Genomic DNA, 17,500 nt, shown 5'->3' with positions numbered 1-17,500 from the left:
GTGGTTCTCCCTCTCTCCCTCTCTCCCTCCCTCCCTCCCTCCCTCCCTTCCTCTTGCTCTTTTCTCTCTCCCTCTCTCCCTCTCTCCTGTGTGCTTGCTAAAGTCCTCTGATTGTGTGTGGCTGAGCGGCAGCGCCGGCCCTCTCTCTGTCTGTGGCCAAGGTCAATTATCGCCTTCCAGTGGGAGCGTTGCCAATCAGGGGGCGGGGGCTGCTGGGCAGAGCGCTGGGCGGGAGGGCGGGAGGGCGGGTGGGAGTGGCAAGGGGACGGGGAGGGGGGGAGAGAGTCGAGAGGGGGGAGAAAATCAACCGTTTGCTGCCTCAAAATGATTAGATTTACTGGTAGTGTGACGTTGTGAGCAGTGCCTGTGCCTCTCATTTTTTTCAACAAAGAAAAAAATAATCTATATATATATATATATATATATATATATATATATATATATCAGGTGAGATATTTCTATTCTGCCGTTATATATGCTTGGTTTTTTCCTTTCAAACATCCCTGTCTGTTGGAACTGAAACCATATGCATAAATATATGTTTTTATTGCATACATCAAGACTCTTTGTGTTCTGTTTGATACTCGTGAGACTTTCTTACACAATATTATTGCCTTAAAAATGCTGCAAATATAAAGCTGAAAGTTGCACATTTATCACCGCTATGTGATAACTATATTGTGTGTCGCATACATAGAAATACATAGAAAACTGACCCAAGTTATAAACAAATAAAGTCCAAAAAAACTAAACTAAAATACTTACACAGTAGGTCTATACTTTATATTTTCATATGTTCATACATGTTTCCTATGTATGCCAATATATCACAATATAGTGATCTCAATATAACGATGATAGATGTGCATATTTTAGGGTTTATCTTTTCAGGCAGTAATATTATGCAAGGAAATTTCACTTAAATCAAACAGAACAAGAAGGGAGCCATGAGTAAATAATATCTATATCTATATATATGCATATATATATCAATACAAACTGTTTCATTACCCACAGACAGGGCTGTTTGAAAGAGAACTGTGAGCACATATAACAGCAGGGTAGAAGGGACTCACTTGATTTTCAAGTGTGTCTTGGTTTGTGAATATAGATGCATGGGGAAGCCCAGACGCTTCCCATAACGCATAGCCATCTCGTAGCCCCTCTCTGTTACCATGGAAACCAAGACCAAAGGTATGTGTCATGTTCTGGGCACGGGGAAAATGGGGAGAGCGGGGGGGAGGGGGGAGGGGAGGGTGTATGGGGAGGGGGGGAGGGTGAGGCAGAGAAATGAAAAGAGGCTTGACAGGAAAAAGCTCTTGTGGCTGTCAGTTGGTTCACCTTAATAAAGTTTGCAGGCAGCAGATCAAAAGCAAAGAGGGCTGCTGGCACGCATGCTCTGCAGGTCCTACCTGTATCGCCGACTCGATTCGGCCTGATTTGGTTCTGTACCGCAGTGCCGAACACTGTAGATCAAAACGAGAACAAAAGAACGAATTCCTTGCTCCTTTAATATTATATTAGCGTTCAGTCGAGGATGGTCTGTGATTGGACTCCGTTGTGCCTACGTGGGTCTGCCTGTAGGCATCCCTGAGCGTGATACACATCCCTTACCTGTTCGTACTGAACCAAACCACACTGTTATGCCCTTTTGATAAATGTGTCTGCTAAACGGCAAATAGTCATTTTGTCAGGGTGGAATTAACTGAAGACTTGTGGGATTAAAGTTGTTGGATGAAAGTGGGAAAAGTGAATTGTAAAATAGTAAATATGACGCTGCTGTCAAAAACACAGAGGATATCGGGATTATAGTGTGGATATTTGGAATCGTTAAAGGAACAAAAAGAAAGAACAAACACGTCATTCAATCCTTTCTCCGTGACATTTTCTTTCTTTAAAATAACACCACAGTGTACTTACCAGACTTATAATCAGCAAACAATTTAATCTGAATAAAGCTTGTATTTTTTCAAAGCGATAATTGATGACTGGCAGCTCTAAATCTTTGTTAGACACCAAACTTTGGTAAAAACGAATAAATATAGAAAGAAACAAATAGAGCAAGGACAAACCGCCCCCGCTTCGCCTGCACATCAAAACACAGATTTACATTCTTGAGTGTAAACATAATAAAGTCCTGTGATTAGCCACAATTATGGCTCCGCATTCAGGTTGCTGCTTTCTGATTGCTCAGACACAGACACCGGAAGCTGTCTGTAGGTAATCAAGGATAGGCTGAAGCCCGCTCCGGCACACGCATAACATGGCAAATTACAGCTGTAGTCAAGCTACAACCCAATTAGCCTGGTGAGGGAGAAGTGGAACTAATGCACGGGTTGAAGTGAAGCAGGGAAGCATGACGCAAATGCGGGTTTTTCCTTTGATTCGGGCCACTCCCAAAGCGCCAGTCTTTGATGCTGCTAGACGATCAATTGTGAGGAGAAAGGCCTATGTGTTTTCGTAATCCTAACTCCGCAACCGCAACTCTGGGACCCTCGACGCCACTCCGTACTTGAATTGAATGGGCATTCTGTAGTCTCGTCCCGGTTCATTTAGCCAGAGGTCTCCAGCGTCCTGCTCCACACCGGGGTTTCCTCTCGACAATAATTCTGCTAATGTGTAGCTTGTTTTGTGTGTGTGCTACCGCATGCAATGGTCTTTTTAACCCCGGGGCCCTTTGCTGTCTCTGGCTGCCAGAGCGCTGTCTCTCTCTGACAACCCCACCATGATAAGCTGCCTTTTGGTGAACTGCAGCCAGATGCTGACACAACATAAATCCCCAAAATGAATAATAATGAAGATGGATCTAGCGTTGTCCGGGAGCTGGATGTTTATTTATGTGGCGGTTGAGATTGGGGGGGGGGGGGAGGCGCCCTTTAGAAAGGTTTAATCAGACATGGCTGTCAATCAATGCATTGTTCAGCTGCAGCTCGTTTTGGGTTTTGTTTTGACGTGAGCTGAAGATGGCTGCGAATTGACTCGGATCAACGTCAGCCATCGGATTAGCTGTCATCCCTCGCCCTTCGTATAGATTCTGAGTTAAGGCGGTCGTGTGACGTTACCACTGGCCAGACACCCTGTCCGTCGGCAGGATGTTAATAACATGTCAATGACACGCATCCGGGGACGATCCTTATCAATGGCTGCGTCGACAACATGTTTACAACCCGCCCATGTCATCATGGTGAACGACACTTGTTACCCTCGCACGCTCGTGTTGCGGCCGCGGCGGCACCCTGTGGTTTGACGGGCGAAGAACCCTCACGCCGCAGGGGGTTCCTAAATACAGCCGCGTGCCTCTGTTATTAGTCGTCACGGCTTCCTTAAGTGTATCTGCTGTCCTTCTAACGCAAAGTGCTGCCTTCACTGGAGTACTTCCAGACGGTCCGGCGCTGACAGGAGTCGATTAGCGGAGGGCTGATAACCGCTATTACGTTGTGCATCGTGTGTCACGGGTGAACCAAGCTTGATGCAGGTAAACACACCCAAATGTCGCTCTGCCCCCAGAGGGGGATCACCGTGACCCTTTACCAGACAGTGGGAGCAAGTCTTATCAAAAAAGTGTGTTGCAAGAAAAAAAAATAACGAAAGCTACTTCGCCATAACAACGTCTGTGAACACATTCCTTTGTCTTCATCAGAACGTTGAAGGTGCTGCTCTAAACGATATAATAACACCAGTGAAGTCCATGAATGTATTTATTTGTGCGGAGGCGTCCCAACAGATGTGCCGAGCTTCGTGGAGCGGGTAACGACCCGCTCTGATTAATACACCCCCGCCTCCCTATGAAAGACTTTATTTTTAGCGAGGCAGGGCGGACAATGCGGAAGTGCTTTTTATGACCCTTCTGGTCAGAGATGGATGGGAAATGGTGGAGACAGAGAGAGAGAGAGACAGAGAGAGAGAGAGAGAGAGAGAGAGAGAGAGAGAGAGAGAGAGAGAGAGAGAGAGAGAGAGAGAGAGAGAGAGAGAGAGAGAGAGACAGCGAGAGAGAGAAAGAGACAGAGAGAGAGAGAGAGAGAAGGGGGGAGAGAGAGAGATGGAGGGGGAGAGAGAGAAGGAGAGAGGGAGAGATGGAGGGGGAGAGGGAAGGAGGTGGAGAGGGAAGGAGGTGGCGAGAGAGAGAGAGAGAGAGGGAGAGAGAGAGAGAGAGAGAGGAAGAGAGAGAGAGAGAGAGAGAGAGAGAGAGAGAGAGAGAGAGAGAGAGAGAGAGAGAGAGAGAGAGAGAGAGAGAGAGAGAGAGAGAGGAAGATAGAACAAGAGAGAGAGAACAAGAGAGAGTGAGAGAGATGGTGCTTTCGCTGTACAATTGTCATTGATGAATCAGGGGTGTAAAAAATGGTGGGAAGAATCTGTGGTTCAGACATGTCTTGTTAGGTGTGCTGCTGCTGAGTATGTCCTGGTACTATAGTGTTGTATGGACTCCACAAACCTCATAGATATGCTCTCTCTTTGTGTCTGGAGATGTTCTTTTGCCTGGGGAGTGGCTGGGGGGGTCACAGACTAACAATTTATAACCTCTGTTGAGAACACGTGCTAATTGGCTGATTCAGTGCCTGGACATCCAGTGTCAAGGTGAGGGCGCTGGAGATGCTGGCTGATGCGCTTCATCAGAGCAGATTATCGCAACGGTGCATGAATCAAACCAGATTAGATCTGGTACGGCGCTCTGTCATACATCATATATATATATAGCACAGATGCATGTCCCTTTCAGTACTGCAGGTGTCCTTTCCAGTACACCAGATGTCTTTTAAGTACAGCAGGTGAAGGTCTAGGAAGTTTCTGTTGCAGCTACAGCATTAGACAAGGATGTCCTCGGGCCGCCATATACAGCAGAAACACGTGGTGTAGTGAATAATTCATCATAATGTGAATGTGAGACTTGCAGGATTCTACATGACTCCACCTGTAGGGGTTCCCTGCTCGAGACTTTAAAGACTTTCTCCTAGTCGAGGCCAGAGAAGCCCAAAGGTCTGACAACTCCTTTCTCCTTTTTCCCTCAGGAACTCTTTACGGCGGAATGCAAATTCAAGGAGTCTGTATTTGAAAACTATTATGTCATCTACTCGTCCATGTTGTATCGACAACAAGAGTCGGGGCGGGCGTGGTTCCTGGGCCTGAACAAAGATGGCCAAGCCATGAAGGGGAACAGAGTAAAGAAGACCAAACCAGCCGCTCACTTCCTGCCCAAGCCATTAGAAGGTAAGCCAGGGTTTATTCTGCAGGGGTTTATTCTCCAGGGCTTCATTCTCCGGGGATTTAATCTCCAGAGGTCTGACAAAGGAACGGAATCACTCGGAGACTGAGACTCTATAGAAGTTATTACTTCTATAAAGCCATCGGGGTGGGGGGGGGGATTTCCTAAAGACCTTGTTTGGATCAAACCTTGGAAAGGCAACAACAACAGCAAAGCATCTCGTCTAGTCATTATCCCCCCTGTGCTTACTAACAGGCCAGCAGCGTGGTGCACCATAAAGCCATTCTGTCCATGTTGTAAATTGTATCCGCTGGCTGAATTTCAATGGAAGTCTGCGTCGCCCGTCCGCGTGGATGTTTTATGGCGGCACACATGATGCGGCCATCAGGCCCACATACCCATAAGCCAGATTTATGGCCACTTGTGTCTCTTTCGTTCTATATTTATCTTTTGGTGTTGTGCCGTTGAGGCGATAATGAGAATCTTTTTGTTTCGTAACAATGAAAAACATAAAATATGAAGTTGTTTGTATTTTATGTTTAAGCCATTTTTAGTGGAAGTGATCTTATTAAGGAATATTCATATGTCACATGAGTCATGTCTCAGTTGAACAAAGTACTATTTCTTTGTGATTATTATATTCAATTGTGGACCTACTTTTTTTTTAGATGAATTATCTCGGGATCTAACTTTGGCTGTCACTATAATGCACTAATTATTTTATAATACAACTTGCTATTAAATAGCCACGGCCTGTTATTCCTGAATAATTGACCGCTGCTCTGAATAACAGACCGTTTGCTATGGATGCTATATACAACCAAAGCATCGAACATTTTCAAATCTATAAAATCCTCATTTTGGTCATCCAATTGTAAGATATCAAACTGTGAAACGATTCATTTCTTAAGGCAATTGGCATGTAACAAGCTTGGTTTTATATGCAGTAAAGACCAGCTCGCCTTACATTATCCGTTACCTAAAAGCCGCCTAAACTCGATGCTTTTTCCTAGCGACTCCCAACTGTTTACATTACTTTGGACGCAAGCGTCGACTAAATCGACCCGACCTGAACGTACTAGCGGAGGTTCTGCCTCCGGTTCCACCCAACATACCTGTGTTCTCCCCCTCCTCCCCCAGTCGCCATGTACAGAGAGCCCTCGCTGCACGACGTCGGAGAGACAGTGCCCAAGGCGGCGGCGGCGGCGGCGGCGGCGGCAGCGGCGGCGGCGGCGGCGACCGGGGCCGTGGCCGCCACCAGTAAAAGCACAAGTGAGCCGGCGATGATGAACGGGGGGAAACCGGTCAGCAAGCCCGACAAGCCTGCCACATAGCCACACCTGACCAGCGCAGGGTGTGTGTGTGTGTGTGTGTGTGTGGTTGTGTATACGCGTGCGTGTACACCTCTGTGTGTTTGTGTGTGTGTGTGACAAAGAGCGAGAGCGAGATAGAGAGAGGGGCGCTTGCAGTGGTGGGAGGAGAGAGGAGGGGGAGGTTGGGGGGGGGGGGGGGGGGGGGGGGGGGGGGTAAGGGTGGGCTTGGGGTGGGGTACGGGCGTCGAGGAGGGACGAGGGGCTTGCCCTACCATTAGACTCTGAGCGGGACTCTTCCTCTGTGGTGGATGATGCAGATCACCAGGCAAGACACCTCCTACCTTCTTCCTCATCTTCTTCTTTGTCCCCCTCCTCTTCCTCCCTCTGGCCCACGGCCCTTCGTGATTGGTTCGGATGAATTTCACTCGGACGGGGGAAGGGGTGGTCGCGGAGCTGACGCTCCCCGCTGCGCTGGACGGGAAACACGGATGAAAAAAGGGAACTCTGATCTCGGAGTGCCTGGCCGCACACGGAATGCCTTTAGAATCCTCTCTGTAACCATGGGAACCCCGTGAGAACGACGCGCGTCCAGACGGCCACGCGAGCGCTAACTTGCTTGCCTAAGGTTCGTCTGAGATCAGCCGCCACCAACCCCACCCCACCCCACCCGCCACCACAGCCACCCCACCCGCCACACCCAGCCCCTCCCACCCAACCCCACCGGTCCCACATGACAGCCTGTCAGGGCAGAGGCTTGTGTCCTTTTAGATCTATTTTCTATACAGCAGTGCACCAGCTCTGGTGTGGGATGGCGACTGAACAAATAGAGTCAAACGAAAACACTTTGGATTGCTCATCGACTATTTTTTACAACTTTGTTGCCCCCCCGCCCTCTCTTTATATCTCTCGTCTCACACTTTTCTTTCCGTCTCTTTGTAATTTAGAAACAACAAAAATATACTGTTGGAAGGGCAGCAGACTCTGTTTGTGTGTGTGTGTGTGTGTGTGTGTGTGTGTGTGTGTGTGTGTGTGTGTGTGTGTGTGTGTGTGTGTGTGTGTGTGTGTGTGTGTGGATAAGTTTGTCACAAATCACAACAATGTAAAAGAGAAGACACAAAAGGTGTAGAGAATGCCATTATTCTTATTGTCAGTACAGCACCTGCATATCTGCAATCATGTGCATGCACACACTCACAAACACACACACACGCACATACTTACACACACACACACACACACACACACACACACACACACACACACACACACACACACACACACACACACACACACATACTCACTCGTTAAAAATAGAGTCTATGGGTTTTTTCACACCTCAATCGAAACAGACAGGCCGGCAGATGACGCACCCAATCAAAACGGATGAAGTGCTAATTACCCACAATGCAATCGCCCTGCAGGACCCCCTCCCTTTTCCAAACACACCCACACACACTCACACCACACACACACACACACACACACACATACACACACACACCCACACACACACACACACACACACACACACACACACACACACACACACAAACACACACACACTCCTTTACAGCAGTGCATGTGCGTGGGAGAGCGCTGTATGAGGACGGTATGTATACATATCACAAACTCAATCCCACCAACGGGTTCCGTTTACCTCCTCCGGTCAATAGAACGAAAACGTAAAAAAAAAAAAAGAAAAAAAAAGTGAGCCTGAAATCTATTTTTCTTTAATCCTATTTCGGAGCGCTCCAGGTTCCAGGAATATCCTCTAGGCCTTATAGGTCTTCTGTCGCCCCCCCCCCCCCCCTCGCCCCCTCGACCCCTTAGCTACACCAGGCGAGGGCAGGGGGTATGGGGCTTTGACTCAGATGGTCTATGTAAACCGCAGCACTGACAGACAGCCGGCTCCCCGGCTGCGTCTACGTCCAGACACAGAGGGAGGGGGGCAGGGCCGGGCGGGGGTGGGGGGGTGGGCTGGGGTACGCGCGGCTCACTGGTAGCCCGGGATGGACGACGTCCACCCACTTTAGTTCAGTGAAGTAAAAGCATGGTCCAGGTTAGTATTGTGTTCTCTCTTCCTCTGCAGCAGTAACTACAAGGGATGGCTTATATTGTAAACTCATTTTACTGCAAAAAGAAAACGAAACAAAAAAACCACAAAAAATAAATAAAAACCCATCCTAAAAAACTAGAAATGACGACAAAACCAAACAAACAAGCATAAAGACAATATTTTTGGTTTTCGTTCTGATCAATTGACGGGATATATGGGGAGAGGAATGTCTCCTAGCTCAGCATGAAGAGTCCAGTACCGATCCTATCTCGGCCTATCGTGTGGCCGATTGGATCTCGACCCCACAACCTCCTCTCTCCCTCTCTCTCTCTCCTTCCCACCCTCCCCTCCGCCTCTCCCACAGGCCCACCCACCACTCCTGGCATGCAATAGCAGGTTCCTATTCTCTACAGGGTCCCCCAAGGTGCCCCCCCCCCCCCCCCCCCCCCCCCACACCACCAACCCTCACCCAGTACATCCGATAAAGGACCACACAGTAGCATCATCCACCCAGTCACCAAACCACAGGTCACTCCCTCACTCCCACTCCTCCACACTCACCCACAACCCAACGACCAAAGTCTTTCGTTTCAAATCAGAGCTGAAAAATAACAGAATCCCTCGAAAATATATTAAGAGTTCATAAACATATGTATGAATATTTTTTCTTTCCTTTTGTGTGACTCTATACATCAACGCTTTCACTGTGATAGTAGTTGCACACTCCAAAACGGATCAACTCTTAAAAACGTAAGCCTTTCTCCCCGACTGTGCTGTCATTCTGGAGAGGCTATATATATACTTTGGAGATTATTCACATGCATGTGTTTCTACAAGGAGGTAAGGTCCTGGGAGAAGTACCACACGGAGCGATGTTAGCGATTATTACCGTGCTTCGGTCCAGGAGATGTACGGGCATGTTGTATGACATTGGTTCGCTTTGTAGCCCATCAGAAACCTTCTGGTGCACCATTTCCACCCCGACTGTTAGTGATGTGATCACCCAACTCTCTCCCATCGGTCACGTTCTGCTCGTCTCGCGTTTACTCATGTCCCTGAACGTTTGGTTGTCGGTCACGGTTTCAATTGTAACGTAGGGTTATGCTACTGTATGCTGCTAAAAAAAAGGGATATGGCGACAATTTGATTTGGTGGACAGGGTTTTCTTGAGTTGATTGGGGTTGACAGGTGACCATTTCCTATTACAAATACGATGAAGCACAGCACATTAGTTTGACTTGAGTGTTTGTCTGTGTAGGGTTGCTATTGCTATGGTTACGATGCTATACAGCGCTGCATACCACTTTAGTTGATTTCCGGGGCCCTTGTCTGACCCATGTCCTATTTATAACCTCCCCTGCTCCCCTGATGAACTCTACATGCTGGGCTGGCTTCTTCGGCCCTACGGTCCAGCTGACTGGCACTTCTGAGGCTGACTTCTTTTTGTGTATGGCTGGTGTGCAGATGTACATCCCCATTTGACCTCTGTAGCCACCATTTTGTTTTCTTTGTTGGTTTCGGTTCCCCGTCTCATTTCCTCTCGTATACAGGTTTAAGGGTGATGTCGTCTTTTGACACCGACACAATATCGATTTACTGTCTCCTTCTCTTCAGATTTGTAACATGGAAATCTTCGGGGAGTTTATCTTCGTTTATTTATTTTTTTCTTTGATTTAATAACCTGTGCTTCTGTTTCCGGCGCTTTTATTTTGTCTGTTGTCCCATTTGTTGCATGGGGAGAGGACGGAAATGATGAACTGCATGTAGTAGGCAATGTTGGTATGTACTGCTAATTTTACATACATATATGCAATGAGTTTGTCTGCACTGTACAGTTTGTGTTTGTTGTATACACATATACAACATAATGAATACAATATTTATATAAAGGTGTACTGTAATGTCAGTAACATACTTAATGCAATATAGTGTGCAGTATATTATTGCACCTGTCATTTTGAAGCCACACATTAAAAACGGAAAGGGTTTGGCTAGTACTAAAATAAGCATGAAAAAAAGGTCAAAATAGAATTGAACATGAAACTTTCTTTGTGACTTCTCACCGGCACTCTTTTCAAGCCGTGATTGAGCTTGTGTCAACGCGGCTCTCGTCCCCCTGGTACAACATTTTGATAGCGATACGGACAACCAGCATGCCACAGCTGAACTACGTGTGTCCTTCTGTTTATTTCTGCCACATACAAGTTAGCATTCGTCACCAGTGGGAGCACAGTTGGATCACTCCTTGTCTATCTACGGCGACAGCAGGGTAAAACTCGGTGGAATGTCATGGTAGAGTCATTTATTTATTTTGTTAAGATGGAAAGGAATAGGCACTATATAAAGATTTATTTTCAAATATAAATATACCATTGCAAGTATGCCCATTGAAGTTATGCCATGCTAAAACAGATTTATAACCGTTGTATGATTAAGGTCTTTGCGTTGTTTTCCACGAGAAATGTGTGTGTCATGCGGCACATTTAATGTTTTATTATTAAAAAATAATAAAATAAAACCTCAAATGATGCCTCTGACTTGATTGCAGGGTCAACTATGTGTCCAATTTGTCAAAAAGTGCAACAATAAACTGATTGCCGGGATAACAGATTATGCCCTCAAAATCCCACAGATTCAAACCGAAAACACAAATTCAATTTAAAACATTTTGTTTTTTCTATGTCTGATTTATGTTAATGTACCTGCATCCTATTATATGTCGCTCTCTGGTATATGTAAGCATTCCTATATATACAAGTTTCATACATATAGTTGTATTGGAAACATATAAAAAGGGGTTACATTGTGTTGTGTTCGGATCATGAAAAAAAAACAACAACAAATGCTTTTCTTGCTTCCATGGTTGTTTCTTTCTTGCATACAAAACACAGTTTTAATAAAGACAATTTGTAACCAGTACATCGAATTAATTATTACTGTGACACACACGCACACACACACGGACAGACTCACACACACGCGCCCACAACGCAAGCGGTGGGCAGAAGGTGTCGGTGTGATGCAGATGAAGCACAACACAGTGGCGTGTTTCCATTTAGCTCCCGGTTCCGTTGTCCCTCCTCTTCCTCCTCTCCCTCCTCTCCCTCCTCATCCTCCCCTCGTCCCTGGCCTCCATTCTGGGGGAAGGGGCGGGGTCTGCCTCGGGCCCCGCCTCAGGGTCCTCCTCCTCTTCAGTACTCAAGCCCGAGCCAGATCTCGCACGCGTTGCCTGTCCAGCCGTCCCAGCAGTCGCAGACGCCGCAATTGCACACCCCGTTCCCTGCGAGAAGGAGGTGAGAGGGGAAGCTGTGAATTGAGCTCAGGGAGCGGTTTCATCTTGCCTGACCTTTAACAAGGTTCCTCTTTTCACACTCCCGCCGTCTCCCCGGGCGAGAGAGAGAGAGAGAGAGAGGGGCGAGCAGGACTGGAGAATAGCTTTCCAGTCAAGTGAAACTAAAGATAGAAGAGGGGTGGGGTCGGATCCACAGCACCTCTCCCCTCTCCCTGGCCTTTGTGTAAGATGTGAATCGTGCCTGCGCTGCTGAATAAATGTGAGCACCGTGAACGAGGTCGAATGGTACTTCATGTAGGTTTGGTCTATTATCTCGACTGAATAGGATAGATTTACATCAGTAGCTCAAGAGAATGTAAATTCTTCCTGGAATTATTTTACTTTGTAGATGGCATATATTATCCAACCAGCAGAGCAAAATCCCATTTGTTTATTATTTGATGGGTTTGAGCTTATTTTTCTTCAATGACGCCATCCCACAGTATTAGTGCACTGATATATCTCGACCGTTATTGGTAGACTTGCTACCCAAGTCTGCACTCCTTTCCCTAATCATATTACTTCCTGCAGTGAATGACTTCTTCTTCCGTGCGGTCACACGTCTGAGAGGCATCTGGTTTGGATAGGTCACTGACCCTGTGTAAACATAAATGACGAGATGGTGGAAGGACAAAAATATGAATCTAAAAGCTTCCCTAACTATTTCGCTTTCCAGGCACTTTTTGATGGGGTGGCCAGCAATGGACCAGCTGTTATTTTAGGGTGCCACATCTGCTTGATTGTAAATGCATAAGAGTTTGTTAAATGAAGTCAAGGACACAGAATTATAAAAAATTACTACAATACAATAGACAACCCTATCAGTACCACCAGACAATGATACAAACATTGAGTCTATATCGTTCATTAACATTAACAATATTACTAACCCTAAACCTATTACCAATAATAACCCTATTACTAACCCTAGTAACACTAACGCTATTACTAAGAAAAATATACCCGGTACCTTAAAGTTAAAGCAGCTTCAAATGAAAGCAGCTTACATGTAAACAGCTCAAATTTAAGCTGCTTAAAATTTATTAGTTATAGGATAATAATAACAGATTTATGAGAACACATTGGGAATCCTAATGAGCACCTTTCTGCGGGGAGTCCAACTACCCAGCCACTTCACTGATCAATAGACGTTCCTTAATTAATACTTATAATAATGTGAAGGACCGGTACATTCAGAAATATATTTATTTAGTTTCGTAGACAATTGCACTACCAACACCGACCACTGTGAGACTTGAACCCAGGCCAAAGCGTATTATGCCTATTAGCCATCTCATCGTCATGGTGTCACCACTGCATGTTTATTCACAGGGGCTTTACACTAACTTGAATCATGACAACATTTAAATCAATTAAATTAAATTAAGTAATAGCATTACATAAAACTGTAAGTGCACTCAATTTATAATTAGGCTACACTTGGCATCTTAAGATGTAGGTACACTGAAAAATGTCTGCAGCTTCAATTTAAGCATCTATATGTTTAGTGTTCTGTCCTGGGACCTTGAGCCCTGTCCTGGGATTATTAACCCTGTCCTGGGAATACTAACCCTGTCCTGGGACTGGGAGCCCTGTCCTGGGAATATTAACCCTGTCTTGGGACCTTGAGCCCTGTCCTGGGAATATTAACCCTGTCTTGGGACCTTGAGCCCTGTCCTAGGAATACTAACCCTGTCCTGGGACCTTGAGCCCTGTCCTGGGAATATTAACCCTGTCTTGGGACCTTGAGCCCTGTCCTGGGAATATTAACCCTGTCTTGGGACCTTGAGCCCTGTCCTGGGAATATTAACCCTGTCCTGGGACTGGGAGCCCTGTCCTTGTACTGGTAGCCTTATCCTGGGACCATGTACTGGCACTCTGTACTGGGACTGGGAGCCTTGCCCTAGGACTGTAAGCCCTGTCCTGGGACTATAAGCCCTGTCCTGGGACTATAAGCCCTGTCCTGGGACTATAAGCCCTGTCCTGGGACTATAAACCCTGTCCTGGGACTATAAACCCTGTCCTGGGACTATAAGCCCTGTCCTGGGACTATAAGCCCTGTCCTGGGACTATAAGCCCTGTCCTGGGAACGGGAGACCTGTCCTGGGGGAAGGAGCCCTGACTGGGACTGGAACCCTTTCCTGGAACTAGGAGCCCCGTACTGGGACCATTCCCCATCCGAGGTCCCCCCTGGGTTTGTTTTACCCTGAAACCACACCCTGACCCTGGTCCAATCTCTATAGAATAGGATTTCTGGGGGGAAACAAATGAGGGCAGCGCAGGCCAGTGGAGTTGCCACCACTCTTTAACCCCCATGTATTTAAAAGGGAAACAGAAGATGCAGGTTTACATATGATGGGACTGGCCGTGATAATGATATGGATCAGTGCTATCGGCGGTTGGCTCTTATTGACACTCCTTTGTTTCAGAAAATAATGGGGGATGATGAAAATGATGCTCCTTGTTGCACAAATGTAATCATCCGGGCTTCCTAATACATTGCATTCTCCCCAAACCTCCCCAAACTTTACTTGCAATGAGTTACTGCAGTTATAAAGAATCCCTGAAATGTCTGAATGCTGAGTATCATTGTCAAGTTTGGCGTAGAAATGTTGTATATGTTGACATTTTAGAAGACTAAGTGCTTCATTGCATCCTTGGCTGTTGACTGAATGTTGCATTATACATAAATAAATAAATACATATATATACTATATGAATAATATGTTTGAATCATAGCATGGATGGTATTTGTCCCATATGCACCAATTATTGAAACTCTAATTAGGATCCTTTGTGTGTGTGTGTGTGTGTGTGTGTGTGTGTGTGTGTGTGTGTGTGTGTGTGTGTGTGTGTGTGTGTGAGAGAGAGAGAAAGTCCAACATTACCTGTGCAGACGAGCCCATCATGCTTGTCACACTCACGGTCATCGCACTCACAGAACTCCCCAGAGACCCACCAGTCTTTAGGAGAGCAGATGCACTGGCCGCAGTGGCAAGAACCTGGCAGAACACACACACACACACACACACACACACACATACACACGCACACACACACACACACACGCACGCACGCACGCACACACACACACACACACACACACACACACACACACACACACACACACACACACACACACACACACACACACACACACACACACACACACACACACACACACACACACACAGAAACACTTACATGACTCTCCTCTCCTCCAAATTAATTCCCCCACACAGGTCAGACCCTGCACTTACCCCGGACAGCAGTCCTCTTATTAGGACCACGAGGTAGCGGTATCCCGTCTATCTTTCTCCTTTCTTCTTTCTTTCTTTCTTTCTTTCTCTGTATACCCTTATTCCAGTTTCTAATCAGGTGGCTAGGATTTATTTGACAATCCTAGCCTCCAGCTTAACTTATTTCAGAGCTCCGACATGTATCCAAAGGCTCTAGCTCCTGTCTTTCTAGAAATGTTTTATAGGCATTGCCAGTGATTTGCGGCATAGGTTGCAATTTATTGAAACGTATTCCTACGTACTAATAAATTATATGTAGTTTTGTGTCTCTAGTCAGTGTCCTATCTTCGAAACACAAATTAAAACATCTACTGACTTTCTGCTCAATGGTCAGAACTCAATAACATTATAATATGGAAATACGGATATCCAGGGATCCTATTATGTCGCTCTGCTGTTGAACAATTCTTCTATTAAATATAAGTCCCATTTCCCTCTTCAACTGCATTTCCCTCTTTGCAGACACAAATCAATATTGATTGATTTTGATAATTGGCTTAGAAAAATACACACAAAGCCAAACTAACATATGAGTCAAAAGTACAGAATGGATCTCTGGGGTTGGACTCTAACACCTTCCCAAGATGATCATGCAACATCCATCCTCCTTCTTACTCATTGGGCAAAGCCCATTTCACAATACATGCATTTATTCTATGTATGTTGTTGAGCACAATAACTCCATTAAAAGTTCAATGAAATGGAGAGTTGTGGGTGTGGGTGAGGGGTTTTGTAATGTTATAACGCTGTTCACCTTTCCCGCTACACAGCACTCCGTCGCCTGTCTCACACTGCTCCTTGCTCTGTACGTCGGTCATCTCACACTTCCGGGGGAACTGACATATCTTGCCGAACCAGCCCTCCTCGCAGATGCAGCGGCCGCAGGAGCAGTAGCCATGACCTGGGGGTGGGGGGAGACATGGCAGAGAAAGGGTGGCCATTTTCGTCTTTTTAGAGCTTGAGTGACGTTGTTTTTTTTGTTTTTTTTGGGTATGCGTATGTATTTTATGGTCTTAATCACGATCATGCCTAATCAGCTTTGCTATTTTGTCATTAATACTAAAATATTGGCCTATTTCAGAAGAAAATTGCTGAAAAATCCATGTAACAGCTTGTGACCATTGTTCTCTGTTATGAATTCAGGTCCCGTTGTTTTCGTAGAATGCTTCCTCGGATGCACATTCAATTGAAATGATCTCAACCAACTCAAGGAGGCGTATGTTCGTCCTCTGCCCAAAAAAAAGAAACACGGGCTTTAAATGAGGGAAGAAGGAAGGAAAGAAAAATAAGTGAGTGAGGGGGAGATGTTAAACTTTGACATTAATGAGCAGGACAAGGTGACACAGCCACAAGGAGACAAAAGACACTTTGGGATGGTTGTATTCCCATTCCAGGCTTGAAAGGAACTGTCATCAATGGTCATGTGGTCTCCTTAATGAAGCTCCTGCACTCCACAGAAAGAGAAAGAAAAATATAAAGAAGGGCTAGGGAAGTTGGTGACACACGTCTGTACAAATAAAGACAAAAGCACAAAACAACCAACCATCCACGTCAGACTACCACCTACCTACTTCCATGCCCCCTCAACCACGCACGCACGCACGCACGCACGCACGCACGCACGCACGCACGCACGCACGCACGCACGCACGCACGCACGCACGCACGCACGCACGCACGCACGCACGCACGCACGCACGCACACACACACACACACACACACACACACACACACACACACACACACACACACACACACACACACACACGACACAAAGCTGCCTCGTCAATCTTCACTAGAACATTGAGGATCAGGCTTGCTCTTATTTAAATCGGGCCACATCAAGGTAGCGATGTCGTTGATGGATTTCTAGAACCAACCCTGTCAGAGGAAGGGAACACAAGCAGACACACAGTGAAGACAGTGACCATATTCTAGCTTTAATACTGATTATTATTAATGAGAAAAAGTACTTGAGTGAGTACAACTCTAGCAAGAAATATGTCGAGACGGTTCTAATATGGATTGCTAGGGTCAAAGGGGATGGGGAGGACGGTAGAAACGCTTTAAACTGTTACGGCAAACACTTCTCCATTTATGTAGTGGAAGATTGGAAACCTAGAGGATAACAGATGGGTCCTTCTGGGCTACGGGCTCCCAAATGATACGATAACTCTATCACATCCATGCAGATCATATTTTGTCTCTTGACCTCTCATCGTCTTTCAGGCTTGCTTATTGTCTTCGTCACAAATTAATGCCGCAGATTGACATAAGCGTTCTTCTGCCTGTGTGTGTGT

The 17,500-nt window shown here is 46.1% G+C and overlaps 2 protein-coding genes across 3 annotated transcripts in view; one reads left to right on the top strand and one right to left on the bottom strand.

The window, feature by feature from the left end:
- fgf14 (fibroblast growth factor 14) overlaps positions 1-6,649 on the top strand; it is a 93,465-nt gene extending 86,816 nt beyond the window's left edge. For both annotated transcript variants that reach the window (XM_030344149.1, XM_030344150.1), the window contains exons 4-5: positions 5,007-5,205; positions 6,341-6,649. In XM_030344149.1, coding sequence (XP_030200009.1) covers positions 5,007-5,205; positions 6,341-6,534 — 393 coding nt within the window. In that variant the 3' untranslated portion in view covers positions 6,535-6,649. The remainder of the gene's footprint in view (positions 1-5,006; positions 5,206-6,340) is intronic.
- Positions 6,650-10,854: 4,205 nt separating this feature from the next.
- Positions 10,855-17,500, bottom strand: part of itgbl1 (integrin, beta-like 1) — a 38,056-nt gene continuing 31,410 nt past the window's right edge. The window contains exons 9-11 of the mRNA XM_030344117.1: positions 15,954-16,100; positions 14,789-14,902; positions 10,855-11,849 (exon numbers count right to left, since the gene is read on the bottom strand). Of these exons, the coding sequence (XP_030199977.1) occupies positions 11,761-11,849; positions 14,789-14,902; positions 15,954-16,100 (350 nt within the window). The 3' untranslated portion in view covers positions 10,855-11,760. The remainder of the gene's footprint in view (positions 11,850-14,788; positions 14,903-15,953; positions 16,101-17,500) is intronic.

This window comes from Gadus morhua, chromosome 20 (genome assembly GCF_902167405.1).
Source record: "Gadus morhua chromosome 20, gadMor3.0, whole genome shotgun sequence".
In the NCBI taxonomy this organism is placed as follows: Eukaryota; Metazoa; Chordata; class Actinopteri; order Gadiformes; family Gadidae; genus Gadus; species Gadus morhua.
The sequence above is the reverse complement of the archived record's forward strand: the minus strand, read 5'-3'. Positions and strand labels throughout refer to the sequence as shown.